Source organism: Mobula birostris, chromosome 2 (genome assembly GCF_030028105.1).
Source record: "Mobula birostris isolate sMobBir1 chromosome 2, sMobBir1.hap1, whole genome shotgun sequence".
In the NCBI taxonomy this organism is placed as follows: domain Eukaryota; kingdom Metazoa; phylum Chordata; class Chondrichthyes; order Myliobatiformes; family Myliobatidae; genus Mobula; species Mobula birostris.
Window position 1 is genome coordinate 107,752,453 of NC_092371.1, and position 23,695 is coordinate 107,776,147.

A 23,695-nucleotide genomic window follows, 5' to 3' on the forward strand; every position below is an offset into this window, starting at 1 on the left:
GCAGTTTTGGGCCCCTTATCCGAGAAGTGATAAGCTGGCACTGGAGAAGGTCAGAAAGAGGTTCATGAGAATGATTCCGGGAATGAAAGGCTTAACATATGAGGAGCGTTTGATGACTGGGCCTGTACTCACTGGAGTTTTGAAGAATGGTGGGGAGGGGGATCTCATTAAAACCTAGAGAATATTGAAAGGTTTAGATAGTGTGGATGTGGAGAGGATGTTTCCTATAGTGGAAAGACCAGAGGGCACAGCCTTAGAATAGAGGGAAGGCCATTTAGAGCAGAGACGAGGAGGAATTTCTTTAGCCAGAGGGTGGTGAATTTGTTGCCACAGATGGCTGTGGAAGCTATTTCATTGAATATATTTAAAGCAAAGGTTGATAGGTTCTTGATTAGGAAGGGCCTAAAATATTACAGGGTGGGGGGGGAGGGAGGCAGGTGGATGGGGTTGAGAGGGATGATAAATCACTCACGATGGAATGGCAGAAAAGACTCGATGGGACGAGCAGCCTAACTCTCCTCTTATGTCTTATGGTCTTAACAGGAGTAATATTCAATAGACCAGAAAATCTACTAATCCAGCACCAAAGTCCTAAGGATGCTGGGTTATTGGAAATTTTACTGCATCTCCTTTCTTGAATATGGAGGCCTTAAATCTAACCAGAGCCCCAGTTGCAGTTTCACATCAGTGCCCTGCAGTGCTACTTCAAGTCCTTGCTACATTTATATGACATGCCGCTTGCAATGAAGTGCAACATTCAATGAGCCTTCCTAATTATATGTTGTACCTGCATACGAACTTTGTTTTATATACCAGAACCTTAGATTTCTTTGCACCTCAGCATTTCATAATAATTTGACTTTCAGTCTCCATTCCAAAGTGGATGACCTCAAATATTTCCACATTATGCTCCTTCTGCCAACTTCTTGCCCACTCACTTAACCTATTTAATATCCCTTTGCATGCTGCTTGTCTCCTCCTAATGATAACTAAGTTTGTAGGTGACAGAAAACTCACAATCTTTTGGCTCTTTCCTGTGCACACGCTAGTGTGCAGCATCTGTTCTTTCACTTCCATCCATCCAGGGCCACAAAAATTCCTGATGCAGGAGCCTCAGTACATAATGCTGATTATTCTTTTCTCTCTACCGATGCTGCCTTACCAGCTGAGGTCCTCCAGTAGTTTGCTTTTTTTGCTCCAGGCTCCGGCATTTGCGGTGGTGTGTCTACACAAAGTCTTTCTAGGTGAATCATTTGCACTTCTTCCAATCTAGCATAATGCATGGGGCTCCTTTACACTGGAGAACCATGCACAAATTGGGTGAGCATTTTGCAAGATACCTATATTCTGTCTGCAGACGAGACCCTGATCTTCTAGTTGTCTGCCACATGAATTGACTATCCCATCATCAGTCTGCAGCCTCCTGTACTGAGGTCCAAGCTAAACTTGAAAAACAGCACCTCATCTTCTGTCTGATCATATTGTGCCCAGCTGGACTCAGTATCATATTCTCCAATGTTAGGCATGTCACACTACTTTCTGTGTGCACCAGAACTCTGGATTTCGGCCTGTCATCCATTTGCTTCAGTATTTCTCTTTCTTTCAACATAATCTGGTCTGCTAGACACATCCCACCGCCTTATTTAGCAACACACAATACACAGATATGCAGGATCAGATTTTAAGAGCTACACTAATTTGATCTTATCATATTAAAGATTTTTTCTTTTGTTCTACCCATCAATTTTCCACCTTCTCTGCTGCTGAAAACTAATTTGTTTTCTCCTTTTCTACTTCAAAATGAAGTGCCTTGGACCTGAAACACTGTCTACATAGATGGTACCTGATCTGCTGAGTGTTCCCAGCATTTTCTCTTTTTAGTTCAGCTCAAATATTTTTGGATTCACTTCCCTATTTGCTGCCAGTCTTCAGCTCGTGAACCCTCTTGCCTCTCATTTCTTTTTTAAACATTCCTTTTGTAAATTCTGTAATTAGCCTGGTTCACACAGCTTGAAAAAAGTTAGGACCAGTCATTTGTTTTGGGTAGTATAGGAAAGATGGGTCCCGCTACTCACTAGCCAGCACAAAATAACCTGCAGATGCTGGGATCAAAGCAGCCCTGACGAAGGGTTCTGGCCCGAAACGTTGACTCATCGTTTCCACGGATGCTGCCCGACCTGCTGAGTGTCACTAGCCAGCAGTTGTATGTTGGTGAGTTCACTTCTGACCTCCATGCCTGTTCTCTGAAGAAGTCAGGAGTTACCTAGCAGATTAATGCCATGCATCTAACATCAATTGTTAGCATTGAATCCTAGGGCAGATCTCAGATATACTGAATTGGTGGGGGAGGGGCAGGAGGGGGGAGAGGAGAATTTTTACATCCAGTTATTTTGCTTTGTGTTAGCCATGGCTGGTTGATATGGTAAAAATCCAATTCATTTGAATGGGACACTGACGTCGACTGATAAATGCACACAAATGGTTTGTTTGTCTATAATTTAAATCTTAGTTCTTTTAATTAATCTGCATCACTGAAGTGTTTATAATTAAGATTATTTTAGTAAGGGTTCCTCAAACAATTTATTTAAAAAAAGAATTAAGTGCTTTCAACACGGTAGCATAGTGGTTAGTACAACACTTTATAATAATAGCAACCAGGGTTCGATTCCAACCGCTGTCTGTAAGGAGTTTGTACGTTCTCCCCATGACTGTGTGGGTTTCCTCCGGGTGCTCTAGTTTCCTCCCACAGTGCAAAGACTCATCGGTTGGTAGGTTAATTGGTCATTGTAAATTGTCCTATGATTAGACTAGGGTTGCTGGGCAATGTGGTTTGAAAGGCCTAAGTTGCGCTGTATTTCAATAAGTAAATAAGAATGTTTACTGATCATTAGAGGTGCTGGAAAAAGTTAAAAGATTTTTGACAGCTACAAGCTCTTTATGGACTCGAGAAATAAAAATTACCTAGGAAGAGGCAAGAAAGAGTTAAAAATATACAAATTTCACCGTGAACTAAACCACACACAAACAAATTAACATACCCACTAAGAGACCACCATTAGAGCCTCCATTAATGGTCAATTTCTTTGAAGTAGTGTAGCCCTCCTTGATAAGAATTTCAGCAGCACATTGAAAATCATCAAAACAATTTTGCTTGTTTTCCAGCATACCACCTGCAATTGAGCACAAGAACATTTTAATTTGGTGATCTTTTTCTGCCGATATTATTTAGTAATCAATTAAGCAATAATCCAATGCATCTAAATACATTTCTAAGCAACCTGCTCTAATTCAAAATCATTGAGGGTACAGTTACATAAAATTAATTCACTTTAAATATTCCAAAAGTGGTATTAGTTCCATAAAGCAAAGATTTCTTCTGCTGCCTCAGTTATTTCTTTGAAAGCCCAGACCTGTAAAAACTAATTTTTTGTGTAATCATCATTTACATATGATGAATATATATATAATAAACTCTTCTTGGGCTCCCAGCTAGGTACAGGCATCAATTATATCCAACGTTTCAATGACCAACTCTGTCATCTTCGTCACTGATGAAGATGGCAGAGTTGGTCATCCAAACCTTGGTTATAATTCATACCTGTACCCAGCTGGAAGCGCAAGAGTTTATTCATCATTTACATTGAGAGAGCACTAGATCCTTTTTCATCACTTATATATGTTAGATCTCAGTGATCCGCCTGATTACTCCTTTCCCGACATTATATAATTTTGAGAGTACTTTGACAACCCTAAAGTCCATTGGGATTTGCTCAGATTCTGAAAAAGGATGGAGAAATGCACATTCATTATTTATGGTTGTACTAGCATTTTTGACTGGTGAAAGGCATCTTTAATGCATCCTCAGAACCAGGTGTATAAAAAAAATCCACTTAGCAAGCTTTTGAAGTCACCAGCCAATGTGCTAAATGGTAACACTGCATCATTTATACTGTGCAGTACCTTTTCCACTTCTGCAGATTTTGTGTGCCCTTAAAGGACTGATTACGTTCAAAGCCCTCTTAAATAAATCAGAATAAAATTCAAGGGTCAAACATCTTGGATGTTCCATTTACATTCTGAGAAAACCAGTGGCCAGGATTTCCCATGAGTCAAAATGAATATTCGATCTTTTATTCAATGAATTATTTCCTCTGTCTTTCTGGTAACTTTCTGCCATGATGGGACTCGAAGTACCCATTTCCGGAGACTGGTGTTCGACTTGTGAAAAATGCTGCCCACCAATCTGAACTAGAAATGTGCTCAATTAGAATCTTAATACTTTGAATGTCAGCCTGAACTGATGGTAAAGCTCATATGCTTTCTATGTCACTGGATTTGGGAGACTTTTCGAAAGCAGTTTTGGGGTACCTCTCCAGTGATCTGCTGTAATGTATGATGCTAGGGCGGAGGAAGGTGAAGAAAAATAAATTGCTTTTTGCTAGAGAATAAGAGCTGAACATTTATCCTCAAATGGCCAAAGGTCATGTTGGTGTAGTGAAGGGAGTGATAAATACCACCATCAATGATGTGTGCTTTTGCTGAAAGCTAGTTCCAGTGACAGAGATATACAAGCACTGTCTGCAAACTGCAGTCTGATGACCCAAGTAGGTGTGATGTTGGTTCTGAAACAGAAGTTACGAGAGTTGAATAACATTGCATTTCCCTGTTAGTTTACTGCACTCCAATGGAAAGTTTGCTGTAGGCAAGGTCAACATAGCTATGTTAAATATTGAGAATGTTTTTGGGACTATGGTGGATCTATTCACCAGCACCAATGGCTTTCATTCCATCATATACCAGAAGTAGCATGGAGATAGATTTCTGAGGGCAGCTAAATTTGTTAAGTCTCTCTTGACTTGCCAGAGTCAAAGGCTTTTGTACAATTGATCGAAGCCATGTAGTGTTGATGCTATTCTGTGCATTATTGTGGAATTTTTATGTGGTTGATGCCTCCTGATGAATCTAAGTCGCAATTGAAGGATCAGCCCCTCAACCACCAAGAGTTGAAGATTGAGTAGTCATGTGATACCTCAATCCCTGCAGACTTTCTGCGCCCTTATGTTAACAATGATTAAAATACTTAAAACTGCTGTAAGTAAACCGAATGAAAGGAATGAAATCAGTTATTGTTTTCAATGCTACATACATTACATAATTGCTCAGCCCATCTATCAATGGGCATTTATTAACAGGATATCTTATTTCCTTGACTAGTCCAGCAACATTTTGCATAACTATGACTGCACAGCTTCCAGAAAGATTTAATAATGCATGTTTTTAAATGCTTTACAAACAGAGATACCAGGAAATAACCCCAGCCTTTAGTCACTATAAAAGGTTTTAAAAGCTTAGCACTCTGAAATTTAGACTAGACTTGAAACATAAAAGATCATGAAGGCTACTGACAGAATGGATATGAGGAGGATGTTTTCTCTGATAGGTGAATCTAGAACTATAGTTTACTGTTTAAAGAGAGCACCCACTTAAGACAGTTGGGGTGGGAGGAATGTTTTCTCCCTCAAAAGGTGGTGAAAGAAGGGTTATGGAAAGCAGAATTAGGCCATTCAGTCCATACAGTCTGCTCCACCACTCCGTCAGGGCTGATTTATTATTCAAACATTTTGTAAGATGATAGTGCTTTGTTCCCAGGGCGCCAAAGAGCGCCAAGACGACAGACACTCAGTGGGCTCTTCATTAGGTACTTCCTGTACCTAATAAGGTGACCACTGAGTGCACATTTGTGGTCTCCCGCTGCTCTAGCCCATCCGCTTCAAGCTTCGCTGTGTTGTGTGTTCAGAGATGCTTTTCTGCACATCACTGGTGCAAAATGCGGTTATTTGAGCTACTGTCATCTTCCACTAGCCTGGCCATTCTCCTCTGACCTCTCTCATTAACAAGGCATTTTTGTCCGCAATATTGCCACTCAGTGGGTGATTTTCTTTTTTTGTTTTTCACACGATTTTCCATAGAGACTGTTGTGCATGAAAATCCTAAGAGATCAGCAGTTTCGGAGATACTCAAACCACCCCACTCGGCATCAAAAACATTCCACGGTCAACGTCACTTAGATCACATTTCTTCTCCAGTCTGATGTTTGGTTTGAACAACAACTAAACCTCTTGACCACGTCCATATGCTGTTATGCACTGAGTTGCTGCCATATGATTAGCTGATTAGTTATTTGCAATAACGAGCAGGAACGGTCTTCTTCAAAAGCTGGTGAAGAAGTGGTCACCGACGGCAAGTTTAAGGTGACTGGAGGAAAGTATAGGGGGCGTGTTAGAGGTAGGTTATTTTTACACAGAGATTGGTAAATGAATGGAATGCAATGCCAGGCAGATACACTAGAGACATACAAGAAACTCCTAGATAAGCAAATGGATGAAAAGAAAACTGGAGGGCCATGTAGGAGGGAAGGGAGTACATTAAGGTATTGCACAATATCAGGGGTTGAAGGGCCTGTACTGTGCTGCACTGTTCTACGTTTTATAAAGACCCAAAATGTCCTTCCTCTAATCCCACGAATCAGCCTGGTAAATCTCACTTGGACAGCCTCCAATGTTAACTAAACATGTTGTCTTTAAGGTAAGGTGCCTAAAAGTTGACATCATGTGAAAAATCCTCATGTTGTCTGGTTAAGGTGACACTATTTAAGCCACAGTTATTAATCTTAGTGAATCATTTTGTTTTTATACATAATATGTAAATAAAAAAACAGGTAAATGTACACAATTTTAGAGCCACTGTCAGAGAACACTACAGCACACAAACAGGCCTTTTAGCCCATCTAGTCCATGCTAAAATATTAATCTGCCTAGTCCCATCCACCTGCACCTGGACCATAGCCCTTCATACACCTCTCACCCCAGTACCTATCCAAATTTCTCTTAAATGTTAAAATTGAACTTGGATCCACTATCAGCTGATCTTAGTCTCACCCAAACTCAGTGGAAAAAGCCTACATTCATTTACCCAATCTATACTCCTCATAATTTTGTATATCTTTATCAAACCTCCCCCTATTCTCCTACACTCTAGGGAATAAAATCCTAACATATTCAACTGATACAAATTTAGGTCATCAAGTCTGGCAACATCCTTGTAAATTTTCTTTGCTCTCTTTCAATCTCATTGACATCTTTCCTGAAGGTACAGTAGGTGACCAAAACTGCACACAATACTCCAAATTAGGTCTCACCGTCTTATACAATTTCAATGTAACATCCCAACTCCTGGTACTCAAACATTGATTTTTTAAGGCCAATGTGCCAAGAGCTCTCTTTACGGCCCTATCTACTTGTGACATCACTTTCAAGTAATTATGGATCTGTATTCCCAGATCCCTCTGTTCTACCACACTCCTCAGTACTTTTACTGCTCACCATGCAAGATCTACCCTGGTTTATCCTCCTAAGGTGCAACACCTCATACTTGCCTGCATTAAATTCCACCTGTAATGTTTCAGCCCAGATCCCGCAGCAAACTTCCATAGTCTTCCATGCTGTCCAGTATGCCCCCAATCTTTGTGTCATCTGCAAATCTGCTGACCTAGTTTACTACATTATCATCCAGATCATTGATACAGATGACAAACAACAACGGACCCAGCACTGATCTCTGCTGTATACTAGTCACCGGCTTCCGGTCAGAAGCAATCACCTACTACCACTCCGCCTTCTCCCACAAATGTCAAATCCAATTTACTACCTCACCTTGAATGCCAAGTGACTGAACCTTCTTGACTAACCTCCCATTTGTGACCTTATCAAAGGCCTTGCTAAAATCCATGCCGACAACATTAACTGTCTTGCCTTCATCAACATTCCTGGTAACCTTCTTGAAAAACTCTTATAAGTTCGGTTAGATATAGCCTACCATGCACAAAGCCATGTTGACTATCCCTATTCAGTCCCTGCCCATTTAAAATACTAATATATCCAGTCCCTTAGAATACCTTCCAGTAACTTACCCACAATTGACATCTCGCTCACTGGCTTAATTTTTAGAGCCTTACTTAAATAATGGAACAACATTAGCTATCCTCCAATCCTCCAGCACCTTACCCATGGCTAAGGACATTCTAAATCTCTCTGCTAGGGCTCCTACAATTTATGTACTAGTCTCTTCCAATGTCCAAGGGAACACTTTGTCAGGCCCCAAGATTTATCCACACTAATTTGACCCAAGGTAGCAAACACCTCCTCATCTGTAATCTGTATATGGCCCATGTCTTCATTGCAGCTTTGCATTGCTTCTATAGACTCTGTCCATCTCCCGAGTAAATACAAATGCAAAAAATCTATTTAAAATCTCTGTCCCTTGCGGTTCCCATGCATAGATGACCAGTCCGATGTTCAAGTGGACAAAGTTTGTCCCTTACCATCCTTTTGCTCTTAATATCTGAAGAAGCTGTTGGGATTCTCTTTACCCTATCTGCTAGAGCTACTTCATGCCTTCTTTTAGCTCTCCCGATTTCCTTCTTAATTGTTCCCTTGCATTTCTTGTACTCAAATACCTCATCTGCCACAGTTGAAATATTGTGAGCAGTTTTGGGCCCTTTATTTAAGAAAGGATGTGCTGACATTGGAGAGGGTTCAGAGGAAGTTCATGAGAATGTTTTCGGGAATAAAAGGGTTATCATAGGAGCACTGATTGAAGGCTCTGGGCCTGTACTTGCTGGAATTTAGAAGAATGAAGTGGGGGTGGGGAGCAATCTCATTGAAACCTACCAAATGTTGAAAGACCGAGATAGAGTGGGTATGACAGCATAGCCTCAGAATAGTGGGACGTCCATTTGGAATGGAGATGAGGTGGAATTCATTAAGCCAGAGGTGGTGAATCTGTGGAATTTGTTGCCACAGGCAGTTGTGCAGGCCAGATTACTGGGTGCATTTAAGGTGGAGGTTAGTAGATTCTTGATCAGGGTGTAAAAGGTTATGGGGGAAGGCAGGAGAATGGGGTTGAGAGGGAAATGGATCAACTATGACAAAATGCTGGAGCAGACTTTAAGGGCCGAATGGCCTAATTCAGCTCCTATTTTTTATAGTCTTAAGATGGTCTGTAAGAGACTATAGCGGGATACAATTCTTGCAGGTTTAGTCACCAGTTTAAATATGACATAATTCTATAGTCAAAGCATTCCCAACAATGAAAAAGTGGAAGTACATAAGCACCTATAGTGCAAACATGAATAATTAGTGTTACGTACTAATCAAAAATGCAGTGAAGATCAAAATTTACATTCACTCAGACGAAGTTAATGGATAACCTGCAGAATCCATAAGGTTCTATATAACCATATAATTAAATACAGCACGGAAACAGGCCATCTCGGCCCTTCTAGTCCTTGCCGAACTCTTATTCTCACCTAGTCCCACTGACCTGCACTCAGCCCATAACCCAGTTTAATTCACTCAGATAAAGGGAAAAAGTTTCTGCAGTCTGTACTCAAGTCCCCTCTTAATTTCCTCCACTCTAGGGCAAAGCAGACCCAACTTCTTTAGTCTCTTGATAACTAACATGTTCCATCCCAGGCAACATGCTGGTTAAACTCCTTTGCACTCTCTCCAACAACACCACAAAGTCAAAGTCAAGTTTATGGTCGTATACACAAATCGATGTACGTACAGCTACGATGAAAAAAATTACCTGCAACAGCCTTCCTATAGTTTGATAACCAGAAATATATGTAATACTCCAACTGAGTTCCGATTAATGTTTTCGAAAATTAGAGGATAATCTCCCTGCTCTTTTATATGATGCCCCGACTAATGAAGGTCAGTATCGCATATGCCTTCTTAACCATGCTACTTACCTGCATTGCCACTTTCAAAGAATCTTGGACTTGCATACCAAGGTCACATTGTTTCTCAATAACTTTCTCAGGGACCTGAAAATTCGTGGTGTCTTCCTAGACTGGTTATTACTCCCAAAATGTACCACCTCACAGTTATCAGGATTAAAATGTACCTGGCATTTCTCAGTCATTTTATCAACAGATTAATATCACTCAGTAGTTTAGGACTATCCTGCATACTGTCAACAATATCAATTATCTTGGTGTCACACACGAATGCACTGCTCAAACCACCTACATCCACATCTAAATTATTCATGCACATTATAAACAGCAAGGGTCATAAAAACAACTTTACCATTAGTATCCTTAATGCCAATCCAATTCTGGATCCAGTTTGCTAACTTGCCCTAGATCCTCTGGGTTCTATCTTTTTTGGACCAATCTCTCATGTGGGACCATGTCGAAGGCCTTACTGATGTTTGTATAAACCACACCTACTACACTGCCTTCATGAACATTTCTCCAGCAGTTTGAATGGGACATGACTGCGCAAGCGCATGGAGGTCGGCCAGTGAGAACAGCAGGAAGAGTTTAAAAGCGAGCAGAGTTGAAAAGGTGATGGTTATTTCTTCAGCAGTTTGAACAGGGCACGACTATGCAAGCGTGTGGCGGTCGGCCAGGGAGAATGGTGGGAAGTGTTTAAAAAGAAGACAGCTTTACAGAACGGGCATCTGAGGAGCAGGTGCCGGAGTAGAGGGAGACAGAGTAGGAAGGCTTTGGCTCAACGGGGCTTCAGTGATAATAGGTCAAGGCGAGGTAGGTTATCCGTTTAGAATACTGACAGAAAGAATACGTGTGAGGCCGGTTTTCTGTGCTCGCTGTCAGATATGGGAGGTCCTGGAGACTCCCAGCCTCCCGGACGGCCACATCTGCACCAAGTGTGTCGAGCTGCAGCTCCTTAGGGGCCGGGCTAGGGAACTGGAAATGCAGCTCGATGACCTTCGTCTGGTCAGGAAGAGTGAGGAGGTGATAGAGAGGAGCCGTAGGCAGGTAGTCACTCCGGGGCCTGGGGAAACAGATAAGTGGGTAACCGTCAGGAGAAGGAAGGGCAAGAAGCAGGTGCTAGACAGTACAGAGTAGAGAGTCCCCCTTAACAATAAGTACTCCTGTTCGAGTACTGTTGGGGGAGACAGCCTACCTGGGGGAAACAACAGTGGTCATGCCTCTGGCACAGAGTCTGGCCCTGTGGCTCAGAAGGGTAGGGAAAGGAAGAGGATGGCAGCAGGGATAGGGGACTCGATAGTTAGGGGGTCAGACAGGCAATTCTGTGGACACAGGAAATAAACGCAGATGGTAGTTTGCCTCCCAGATGCCAGGGTCCGGGATGTTTCTGATCGCGTCCACGGTATCTTGAACTGGGGAGGAGAACAGCCAGAGGTCATGGTACATATTGGTACCAACGACATAGGTAGGAAAAGGGAGGAGGTCCTAAAAGCAGGTTACAGGGAGTTAGGAGGAAGGAAGTTGAGAAGCAGGACCTCAAAGGTAGTAATCTCGGAATTACTGCCTGTGCCAAATGACATTAAGTATAGGAATAGAATGAGGTGGAGGATAAATGTGTGGCTGAGAGATTGGAGCAGGGGCAGGGATCATTGGGACCTCTTCTGGGGCATGTGTGACCTGTACAAAAAGGACGGGTTGCACTTGAATCTGAGGGGGATCAATATCCTGGTGGGGAGGTTTGCAAAGGCTATTGGGAGAGTTTAAACTAGAATTGCTAAGGGGTGGGAACCAAACTGAAGTGACGGAGGAAAGAGAGGTTGGCTCACTAATAGAGAAAGCTTGGAGATAGTGTGAGAGGGAAGATAGGTAGGTGATAGAGAAGGGATGCACTCACGGTTTAAGATGTGTCTATTTTAATGCAAGGATTACAGGTTTCCCCCGCCATCCGAAGGTAGAGCGTTCCTATGAAACGGTTCGTAAACCAGAATATCGTAAAGCGAAGAAACAATTACCATTTATTTATATGGGAACATTTTGTGAGCGTTCGCAGACCCAAAAATAACCTACCAAATCATGCCAAATAACACATAAAACTTAAAATAACAGTAACATATAGTAAAAGCAGGAATGATATGATAAATACACAGCCTATATAAAGTAGAAATACTTCTCTACAACGATTGCCTGCACAGATCTCCGTAGCGAAAATCTCACGCAAGCGCTGTTGGCAAAAATACTCTCTCCAGCAACCTTTAAGCTATGAAGCTGCCAAACCATACCAAATAACACGTAAAAATACACAGCCTATATAAAGTAGAAATAATGTATGTACAGTGTAGTATCACTTACCGGAATTGGGACAGCGCAGAGCACACTGATGGTGGTGTGTTAGACTGAATCATCGCAGGTTGGGGTGGGGTGGTGCAGTGGCCCCCACCCTCCGGGCCGCCGACCGACCCGCGAAGAACGCAGTGGTGCAGCGGTAGCCAGGATGCACACAGCACATCTTTAAGAAAAAAGCCGAAATAAACATGCTAATTAATTACGTGCTGGGTGGCACCTAATTAATTAGCATGTTTATTTCGGCTTTTTTCTTAAAGATGTGCTGTGTGCCTCCCGGCTACCGCTGCATTCTCCGTGAATTGGTATCTGTCCGGGGCCTGGGGGTTGGGATGGTGGGACACTGGGGTGTCATCTTGTCATTGTCTGTTTCCATTAGGGCAGGCAGCTCATCTTCTCCTATGACTGCCTGCCTCGATGTCGAAAGTCAAGGTTCGTCGTCTGCTGTGGCTGATGTAGAAGGTTTGCTTGACTGCTGCGCCTCGCGCATTTTTCTATCATACACTTCTTTGTAAGCACTCAAACCATCCTGCAAATATCCCCTAAACCGACATACCCTTTCAAAATTAAAGTCGTACTTTATCATTGCAGCGAAAATCTCATGCAGTTGCTTCACTATCGCTACTGCATTCCGTTTCGATTGTTATCCTTTCCTCTTCCAATTACATCAGCTCTTCATCTATCAGTTCTTGGTCATGGGATGCCAAAACCTCTTCAACATCATCTTCGTCAGCTTCCACAAACCAAACTCACTTCATCCTTACTTCGTTCACCACGATCAAAACGCTTAATTATGTCTAGTTTTACGTAAAGTGTAACACCCTTATGAGCTCTTTCAGGCTTTTCGGACACCTTAGAACTCATCTTGCAAATGGCTGCTCACAGGCACGTGTTTAAGCAATGCTGTTCTGAATCCGGGGGAGAGCGGCTGCTCGGGGTGCGCGCTGCCTTTTTTTCGTAACAGTGAGGTTTCATAAAGCGAACATTCGAAAAGCAGGGGACACCTGTATTATGAATAAAGCGGATGAGCTTAGAGCGTGGATCAGCACTTGGAGCTATGACGTTGTGGCCATGACAGAGACTTGGATGGTGCGGGGGCAGGAATGGCTACTTCAAGTGCTAGGCTTTAGATGTTTCAGAAAGGACAGGGAGGGAGGCAAAAGAGGTGGGGGCGTGGCACCGTTGATCAGAGAGTGTCATGGCTACCGAAAAGGAGGAAGTCATGGAGGGCTTGTCTACGGAGTCTCTGTGGGTGAAAGTTAGGAATAGGAAGGGGTCAATAACTCTACTGGGTGTTTTTTAAAGGCCACCCAATAGTAACAGGGACATCGAGGAGCAGATAGGGAGACAGATTCTGGAAAAGAGTGCTGTGATGGGAGATTTGAATTTGCCAAATATTGATTGGCATCTCTCTTGAGTGAGGGGTTTAGTTGGGGCGGAGTTTGTTAGGTGTGTTCAGGAAGGTTTCTTGACACAATATGTAGATAAGCCTCCAAGAGAAGAGGCTGTATTTGATCTTGTATTGGGAAATGAACCTGGTCAGGTGTCAGGACTCTCAGTGGGAGAGCATTTTGGAGATAGTGATCACAATTCTATCTCCTTTACCATAGCATTAGAGAGGGATAGGAACAGACAAGTTAGGGAAACGTTTAATTGGAGTAAGGGGATCTATGAGACTATCAGTCAGGAACTTGGAAGCATAAACTGGAAACAGATGTTCTCAAGGAAACGTACCGAAGAAATGTGGCAAATGTTCAGGGGATAATTGCATGGGATTCTGCGTAGGTACGTTCCAACGAGACAGGGAAAGGATGGTATCGTACAGGAACCGTGGTGTACAAAGGCTGTTGTAAATATAGTCAAGAAGAAAAGAAGAGCTTACGAAAGGTTCAAAAAACTAGGCAATGTTAGAGATTTAGAAGATTACGAGGCTAGCAGGAAGGAGCATAAGAATGAAATTAGGAGAACCGGAAGGGGCCATGATAACGCCTTGGTGGACAGGATTAAGGGAAACCCGAAGGCATTCTACAAGTATGTGAAGAGCAAGAGGATAAGAAGTGAGAGAATAGGACCAATCAAGTGTGACAGTGGAAAAGTGTGTATGGAACCGGAGATGGCAGAGGTACTTAATGAATACTTTGCTTCAGTATTCACTATGGAAAAGGATCTTGGCTATTGTAGGGATGACTTGCAGCGGGCTGAAAAGCCTGAGCATGTGGATATTAAGGAAGATAATGTGCTGGAGCTTTTGAAAAGCATCAAATTGGATAAGTCACCAGGACCAGATGGGATGTACCCCAGGCTACTGTGGGGAGCGAGTGAGGAGATTGCTGAGCCTCCGGTGATGATCTTTGCATCATCAATGAGGACAGGGGAGGTTCTGGAGGATTGGAGGGCTGCGGATGTTGTTCTCGTATTCAAGAAAGGGAGTAGGGATAGCCCAGGAAATTACAGACCAGTGAGTTTTACTTCAGTGGTTGGTAAGTTGATGGAGACAATCCTGAGGGGCAGGATTTATAAACATTTGGAGAGGCATAATATGATTAGGAATAGTCAGCATAGATTTTAGCAAGGCATTTGGTAAGGTACCCCATGCAAGGTTTATTGAGGAAGTAAGGAGGCATGGGATCCAAGGGGCGTTGCTTTGTAGATCCAGAACTGGCTTGCCCACAGAAGGCAAGAGTGGTTGTAGATGGGTCATATTCTGCATGGAGGCCGGTGATCAGTGGTGTGCCTCAGGGATCTGTTCTGGGACCCCAACTCTTCGTGATTTTCATAAGTGACCTGGATGAGGAAGTGGAGGGATGGGTTAGTAAATTTGCTGATGACACAAAGGTTGGAGGTGTTGTGGATAGTGTGGAGGGCTGTCAGAGGTTACAGCGGGACATTGATAGGATGCAAAACTGGGCTGAGAAGTGGCAGAGGCAGTTCAACCCAGATAAGTGTGAGGTGGTTCAGTTTGGTAAGTCAAATAGGATGGCAGAATATAGCATTAATCGCAAGACTCTTGGCAGTGCGGAGGATCAGAGGGATCTTGGGGTCTGAGTCCATAGGATATTCTAAACTGCTACGCAGGTTGACTCTGTGGTTAAGAAGGCATACAGTGCATTGGCCTTCATCAATCGTGAGATTGAGTTTAAGAGCCGAGAGGTAATGTTGCAGCTACATCGGACCCTGGTCAGACCCCACTTGGAGTACTGTGCTCAATTCTGGTTGCCTTACTACAGGAAGGATCTGGAAACCATAGAAAGGGTGCAGAGGAGATTTACAAGGATGTTGCCTGGATTGGGGAGCATGTCTTATGAGAATAGGTTGAGTGAACTCGGAGTGACGGAGGATGAGAGGTGACCTGATAGAGGTGTACAAGATAATGAGAGGCATTGATCTTGTGACTAGTCAGAGGCTTTTTCCCAGCGCTGAAATGGCTCGCGCAAGAGGGCATAGTTTTAAGGTGCTTGGAAGTAGGTACAGAGGAGATGTCAGGAGTAAGTTTTTTTACGCAGAGAGTGGTGAGTACGTGGAATGGGCTGCTGGCGGTGGCGGTGGAGACGGCAATGATAGGGTCTTTTAAGAGACTCCTGGATGGCTGCATGGAGCTTAGAAAAATAGGGGGCTATGGGTAAGCCTAGGTAGTTCTAAGGTAAGAACATTTTTGGCACAGCTTTGTGGGCCAAAGGGTCTCTATTGTGCTGTAGGTTTTCTATGTTTCTATATTATTTCCTCAAAAAATCAGACGAGTCAGACAAGATCTGCCCTTAACAAAACAGTGTTGAAATAATTATAAATCCTGTTTCTTAGATTATTTTCCAATATCATCTATTTTAATAGTGATGCTTTTCCATGATGTCCTTCTTGAAAAAGGGAAAACTACATTTACTGTTCTTCAGTCAGCTGGAACTTTAATTGCCCTGTGAAGCCACAAAAATCTCAGCCAGAACCCCAGCAATCTCTTCCCTTGCCTCCCATAACAGTGTGCGATAAACTTTCCCCAGACTGGGGATTTATTCCCTACTTTAAACTTGCAGAGGCATCAAGTACCTCGATTTGCACTCCAATTGACATTCTTAAGAGATGCATAATTTTAAGGTCTGCTTGTGAATGCTAATTGAACAGCATTCATTTAGTATCTCATCTACTTTCTGTCTCCCACATAGACTGCCCTGGTTGACTCTACTTTTTCCCCAGTTAATGTTCTGTCTTTAGTACTTATTAATTATTTTCAGATTTATCTTAATCCTGTCTGCCAGTGACTTTAACCTCTCTTGGCCTTTCTAATTTCTTTTGTATGTATCTCCCTACAAGTTTTGTACCCTTGACATGCATTCCCTGTCTTAATTCTCTAATCTGCTATATACTGTTTTCCTTTATGCAACTCTTGATATGCCTTGACATCCAGAGTTCTTTGTACATGTTATCCTTGACTTTCTTTCTCACAGGGTCATGGTCCTGACCATTTGCTATTTCCCCCTTTACATCTCTCGGTGAGAAAAATGTTGACATGACTACAAATAGTCTCTGATAGACATTACAGGTTATTAAACTCACGTGGAAGGAGATATACAGCTCATGATTCTCTGGTTAAAGACCTGACTTACAAAAATGGAAATGAAAAGGTGCTAGTCACTCCACTTGATAACAATGGAGAGAGGTTTTGGAGGAGGTGCTGTGGTCAACCACGGCAAAGACTGCTGACATGATAAAGAGTTACTGCCATAATTTCATGGTTTTTACTGATTGAGGTGAGGACCATCCAAGTTCCATGGTAGCACTGGACACCTGAGTGAATAAAACAAAAAAAAAGGAGTTCCAGGAAAGCAGAGCAATAATATGGCAGGTTACAAAACATAGATATGAGAAGAAAAGGAGACTGGAAATGCATTGGTAGTTTGCAACAGGGCGAGACTACTTTTGGCAGAGTGCAAACTTGAAGGGCAGAAGGGTCTGAAGATAGTTGAATCTTTAATATTAATCAACATTGGGGCAGGAGTGAAAATTACATGTTCAACAGTGCAGTGGGATTGAGGCAAGAGAGTAGGAGGCAGGTCCCACAGAACCACTTGGAAAGAGGAAGAGGGAACATTAGTTTGAATTTTTCCTGTATCTATTTAGAACTTGCATCTTATTTGGAGGGAATCTAGTAATTGAGTCTTTTCCACACTCCCAGCAGGACATGTACATGTGTAACAAAAACTGGATAAAGTAATTTATAAGTAGCTTAACCAGAGTTCTTCTGCCGTATTTGGTTGCTGCTTTGCATTGAGTAGATATGTTTTGGTGAGTTCTCTTGTCAAGTAGACCTCTTTTAGACTTGCACTTTATCATTTCAACTACCTTTTTAATCTGCATTTTGATTTAATGTACCATTTTTCTATACAACCTTATATTTGTCTACTTATAAATTCCAGTTCTTCCTCTTTTCTATGAGGTACTTCTTTATTGCTCCTTTTCAAAGTGCATCATTTCACATTTCTCCCCATTAAATTTTAATTGAACATCTAACCTACGAAAACAGTCTAAACTCACCAAATAAATTCTACACTGTAACCATTCTTTCAATTTGTGTGCAAGTTTTGCACAGTACTTTATATGTCAATGTGGAGTGGAGAGCGAATTTGTAAATATGGTGGGAATAAAGGATGTTGGAAATAGCAAGGGTAGAACACTGTGGGAGGGTTGTGGGACAGATGGCAGAGAAGGAATGCCGGGGGAGGGGTGGCGCATGTGCAGACACACCCATCCCTGAGACACCGGGCAAGGTAATTTGATTCTAAACAATTGGTTTATTGATCATTACAGAATGTCTCTCTGGTGCATCCCTCTCCCTTCCCCCTTTCCAAACCATGATTACCCTCTCCATGCTGCTTTCCTACTCAGTCCCAAATAGAGACCCATACCAGAATCAGGGTTATCATTGCTCATGAAATTTGTCATGAGTGATGAAATGTTTTTATTTGCGTCAGCAGTACAGTGCAAGTCTTAAGGTGTGTGTGTGTGTGTCTTTTGCTGAGTACAGTATATATATATATATATATATATATATGTGAAGAGTACATCCAGATCATTTATATACATACACTAAGTTAAACCAATTGCTCCAATAATGATTTGAAGAATCACTGCTGTTTATCACTTCCAATTCCAACAATACAACTCCCTATTATTGTAAACACGAGGAATTCTGCAGATGCTGGAAATTCAAGCAACACACATCAAATTTGCTGGTGAATGCAGCAGGCCAGGCAGCATCTCTAGGACGAGGTACAGTCGACGTTTCGGGCTGAGACCCTTCGTCAGGACTAATGGAAGGAAGAGCTAGTAAGAGATTTGAAAGTGGGAGGGGGAGGGGGAAGATCCTAAATGATAGGAGAAGACAGGAGGGGGAGGGATGGAGCCAAGAGCTGGACAGGTGATTGGCAAAAGGGATATGAGAGGATTATGGGACAGGAGGCCCAGGGAGAAGGAAAAGAGCGGGGGGGGGGGGGGGGAAACCCAGAGGATGGGCAAGGGGTATAGTGAGAGGGACAGAGGGAGAAAAAGGAGAGAGAGAAAGAATGTGTGTATATAAATAAATAACAGATGGGGTACGAGGGGGAGGTGGTGCCCTATTATTGTTCTTTAATGTGTGTTGGAAAATGTTTAAGAACATAGTTCCTTCTCAGACAAAGAGCTGAGTATTTAAGAATCTGGTGTGATTTGGACTTTACAGACATGGGCTCTCTGACAGCACTGCATCATTCTCCAAATTCCCTAAAGCCGAATCTTGCAGGACAAATTTACTAGCCTCGATGGCCATGGATTGGTAAGCCCCGAGGGAAGAGCATGATCACCCACGTCATATGACATGGCACGTAATGATGATGATGATACAGCTGGACAAGAACATTCAGCCAAAAGAAATCTTTGACAGGACTTTATTCCCACCTATATTGGCTGTCAGGGTTTTTCAGTATTCCTACATCTCATATTCAGAAACATGCAAAAATAAAAAAAACACAAAACAATATTTAAATAATTTAAAACATTAAACAATTCACAGGCACCTCAAATCCATGAAGCCCCTCAATTCTGTTCAAACAAATTGGGGCATGGATCCTATGCAAGGAGTTCAAGTACAGACTAGTTGCTGGATTCCATGCATACAGGAACCTCCAGATATGTCACCACTGCTGTGACCAAATTTCAAAGTTCAAAGTAAATTTATTATCAACTACACGTCACCATATACAAGCTTGAGATTCAATTTCTTGCAGGCATTCACAGAAGAACGAAGAAGTACAATAGAATCAATGAAAAACTACAAAGACTGACAAACAATGTGCAAAAGACAAAAGAAAACAAATAATAATAACAATAAATATAATGAATAACTAAGTAACTAAACAGTACTGAAAACAAGAGTTGTTGAGTCCTTGAAACTAAGTCCAAATACTGTGGAGGTGGGTGAAGTTATTCACAGTGGTTCAAGATCGTGGATCAAATGAAGTTTTGCTACCATTTCTGTTCTTTTCCATTTATTTAATATATACATGAAGAATGTTGGAATGAGGCTTGTTGTCACTGCGTGTGAACTGCTGGCTCACATAAGACTTCTCAAGCAATTACTTTCAATATAATTCATTAAAAGAAATCAATTTTGAACTTCCCTTTAAAAATCAGCCCCTAGTTCTTCATCATTCATGATAAATTAGAACCACAGTAAAATGGTTCATGTCAGATTTGAACCCAAGGAGAAGCTTGATAACATAGATCAGTGAAAAATGTAAGAAATTGTCCTACTACCAACTGAGCTTTTGAAGATTATTTTAAAAACAAATTGTACAATATTTGTGTGTCTTCAGCAAATGAGACCAAATCTCAAAGTACTAGCTGTGGTAGCTGTAATTAATGTTTTCTTTATTTAATACAATTTGTCAAGATCTAAGTTTAATTACAATATAGGTAGCTGCAATTAGCACATTAGTCGGGCAGCAATAACCTGATGGTAAACATATGTAGTTCATAACCTCCCACTCACTGATCATTAACAAAAGTGCACCTCAGGTTGCACTTTGGCCCCCCGTTCTATTCTCTATACCCACAATTGTGTGGCTAAGCACAGGTCCAATGCCATCTTCAAATTTGCTGACAACACTACTATTGTTGGAGGAATCACAGATGGCAATAAGTCAGCTTACTGGAGCGCTTTGGGATGGATACCATGTTGAATGGTGCAGTAGCTACAATCTCTTACTCAATATCAGCAAAGGTAAAGAGATAATTACTGAGTTCAGGAAAGGGAAGAAGGGAGAACAGGTGCCAGTCGACATTGGAGAAAAGATTGTGGAGAACGCCAGCAGCTTTAAATTGCAGAGTATTAACATGTCAGATCACCTGTCCTGGGCCCAGCACATAGATGCAATTATAAATGCATCAATATACTAACAAACTTCGACAGATGTATGGTTGAAAGTATCCTGACTGGTTGCGTCATGGTATGAAACAGCAATATGGATGCACAGGAATGCAAGAAGCTGCAGAAAGTATTGGACTCTGTCCAATATATTATGGGCACATCCCTCCCACCACTGGTAGTACTTACAGAAGATACTGCCTCAAAAGCCAATTTCTATCATCAACGATCTCCACGGATACCACTGGGCAGGAGGTACAGAAGCTTGAAGTCCCACATCACCAATTTCAAGAACAGCTACTTTATTCAGTTCTTGAACCAAACTGCAAAATGTGAATCACCACTGCATTTTAGTGGTGTGATCACTGGAGTCAAGTACGATGTTCACCCAAAGGGCTGTCTGTTAGTGGGTGTTCAGGTAGCTGTAGAGGCTGACCCAGGATGTTAGGGTGGACTCTCAATGGAAAATGCCAGTGTGACTTTGTCTGAAGTGAGGAGGCTGATGCATGGGCAGCCACCAAATGATAATTGACAGATCAGGGTCAGGGTCAGGGTCCAGTGGCACAGAACACAAGATGGCAGGGGACCATCACTGGTGCAGCCTTCCTCTGCTTTCACTGCCATTGTGATGGGTCATCATCTTCCACCAGCTCCACCACTGAGGTCTTGTTTGGTTCGCTCTTTGTCTGGAACTTCCCCCTTGACCTTACTGTCATGAGTGACCCTACCAGGAGCTAAGCTCCAGGCAGCATTGCTCTTGGGAATTCACAAGCCCCTCCACCATAAGTAGGTGATGAACCTTGGGGAAGATACTTTGGCAATACTGTCACCGTCCTGAACACAATATGGCTTGCCTTCTGCTGATCGAATATTGACTACAAATTGGACACACCACACCAGCCCCAGAACACCACATGGACTCCAACACTTTTCTCCTGGGCAGCACTAAACAGGCTACACTGCGGCTTGAGGCCTTGTGCTCACTGTTAACTGAGACCGTGCAGCTCCACCATCAGCCAATAAATCAGCGAACTGAATTTGTAGCACTCCACATTAACAATGCCCAAAAGGGTCTTATGATCACAACAAAAGCAAGTACGATGATCACTCGCTGTTAAGACTCCACACTGTCTTTGTGCACCAATTCCTCCGACGCCTCTATGGCACAGGCAGCAGCATGATCAGCACCTTCCAGCTCCTTCAGTTTCTCTATCAACGAGCAACTTGCTGATGGGGTAGACCCGCAGTACCTTAACTTCTTAATGTCCAGTAGGGTCTTGCAATACGTTTACAAAAGACAGTAACACCTTCGGTTGGGCCCTTAGAAACCATTGCGCCTGAGCACGTTGCCATCTTACTGAAAGTTTTGTTCTAATTGTGTTTTTCATAAAAGAGTTATCTGTAATTTATGCTTAATTTGTTTTTCTAGTGAGTGCTGCTTTTATGGTGCTATGTACCTGTGATATATTTGCAAATAAGTACCTGTACATACATGCACTAATGCATATGACAATAAACCTCAACTAAGTAACTTTATAAGATAACCCAGAAGTTATCATTATTCATGTTTATTTGTTCTCTGAAACATCCTACAAAATGTCTTGCCCTGCCAGCATTCTAGTTGAACGAGCTGTTAAACTAAATGACTTCTAGGTGGACGTAAAAGATTTCAAAAATGTAGGAAGGTTTTAGCCAATATTTATTTTTGGAGTAATAACGTTAAAACATGTTATCAGGTCATTAGTATGATGTTTAGTGGCATTTTGCTGCATACAAATTGACTACTGCACTTCCTTGATGAGGAAATGTTTAAGAAAGGCTCAAGAATACGCTAGGAAATTATATGCCTGTGATTTTGCAAACAGCAGTAGGTAAATTATTGTAAGGTATTCTAAAGGACGGGATAAATAAGTATTTGGATAGACAGGGCCTGATTAGAGATAGGCACATAGCTTTGTGCATGGCAGGTCACGTTGAACCAATCTTAAGAGTTTTCAAACAGATTATCGGGAAAGTTGATGAAGGAGAGGCAATGGATGTTGTCTATATGGATTTCAGCAAGGCCTTTGAGAAGGTTTTGCACAGCAGGTCAGTCAAGGTTCAATTGCTTAGCATTCAGGGTCTGGTAGTAAATTAGATTTGACATTAGCTTCGTAGAAGCCAGAAAGTTGTAGCAGATTAGTTTCCTCTCTGACAGGAGACCTGTAACTAAAGGTGTGCTGCTGCTATCGGTGTGGGGTCAGTTGTTGTTTGTCACCTACAGTATATCAACAATCTGGATGATTTTGCAGTAAAATGGATCAGCAAATCTGCAGATGACACTAAGGTTGGTAGTAGACAGCAAGGAAGGTTATCAAAGCTTGCAATGTGATCTGGACTGGCTGAAAAATGGCAAGTGGAATTTAATGCAGACAAGTGTGAGCTGTTGCAGTCTGGGAGAACAAACAAGAATAAGACTTACATTCAGTGGCCCCTTTGTTAGGTACACCTGTATCCCTGCTTATTAAAGCAAATATTAATCAGCCAATCATATGACAGCAACTCAATGCATAAAAGCATAGACATGATCAAAGGGTTCAGATGTTGCTCAGACCAAACATCAGAGTGGAGAAGAAATGTAAATGATGTGACTTTGACCATGGAGTGAATGTTGGTGACAGACAGGGTGGTTTGTGCATCCTGGAAACTGCTGACCACCTAGGATTTTCACCCACAACATTCTCTGGCGTTTACAGAGAAAGGTGCGATAAACAAAGACATCCAGTGAGTATCAATTCTGTGGGTGAAAATGCCTTGTTAATGAGAAAGGTCAGAGGAGAATGGCCAGACTAGTTCAAGCTGACAGGAAGACGGTAACTCAAATTACAACGCATTATAGCAGTGGTGTGTGGGAGGGCATCTCTGAACACACAACTTGTCAAACCTTGCAGTGGATGGGCTACAGCAGCAGAGACCACACTAATCAGCTGTGTTTCAGTATGTCTAGGTTTGGCTTGAAGTCGGGCGACTTTGGTGCCTGCACAGCCCTGTGACACAAATTCTCGCCGGTGATGTGTACTGAAGCGGCGTGGGAGCCGGAACATCGAAGACAGCGAGAGTGGCTGACAGAGGGCTCTGCACTCAGTAAATGATTTGCTGATTCTCAAGCCAGGGAACTTGAGATA

General features: G+C 42.3%; 1 protein-coding gene across 2 annotated transcripts in view; it reads right to left on the minus strand.

Annotated features, from left to right (window-relative positions):
- LOC140189352 (prolyl endopeptidase-like) overlaps positions 1-23,695 on the minus strand; it is a 179,758-nt gene that overhangs the window by 13,493 nt on the left and 142,570 nt on the right. For both annotated transcript variants that reach the window (XM_072246100.1, XM_072246107.1), the window contains exon 13: positions 3,039-3,170. In XM_072246100.1, coding sequence (XP_072102201.1) covers positions 3,039-3,170 — 132 coding nt within the window. The remainder of the gene's footprint in view (positions 1-3,038; positions 3,171-23,695) is intronic.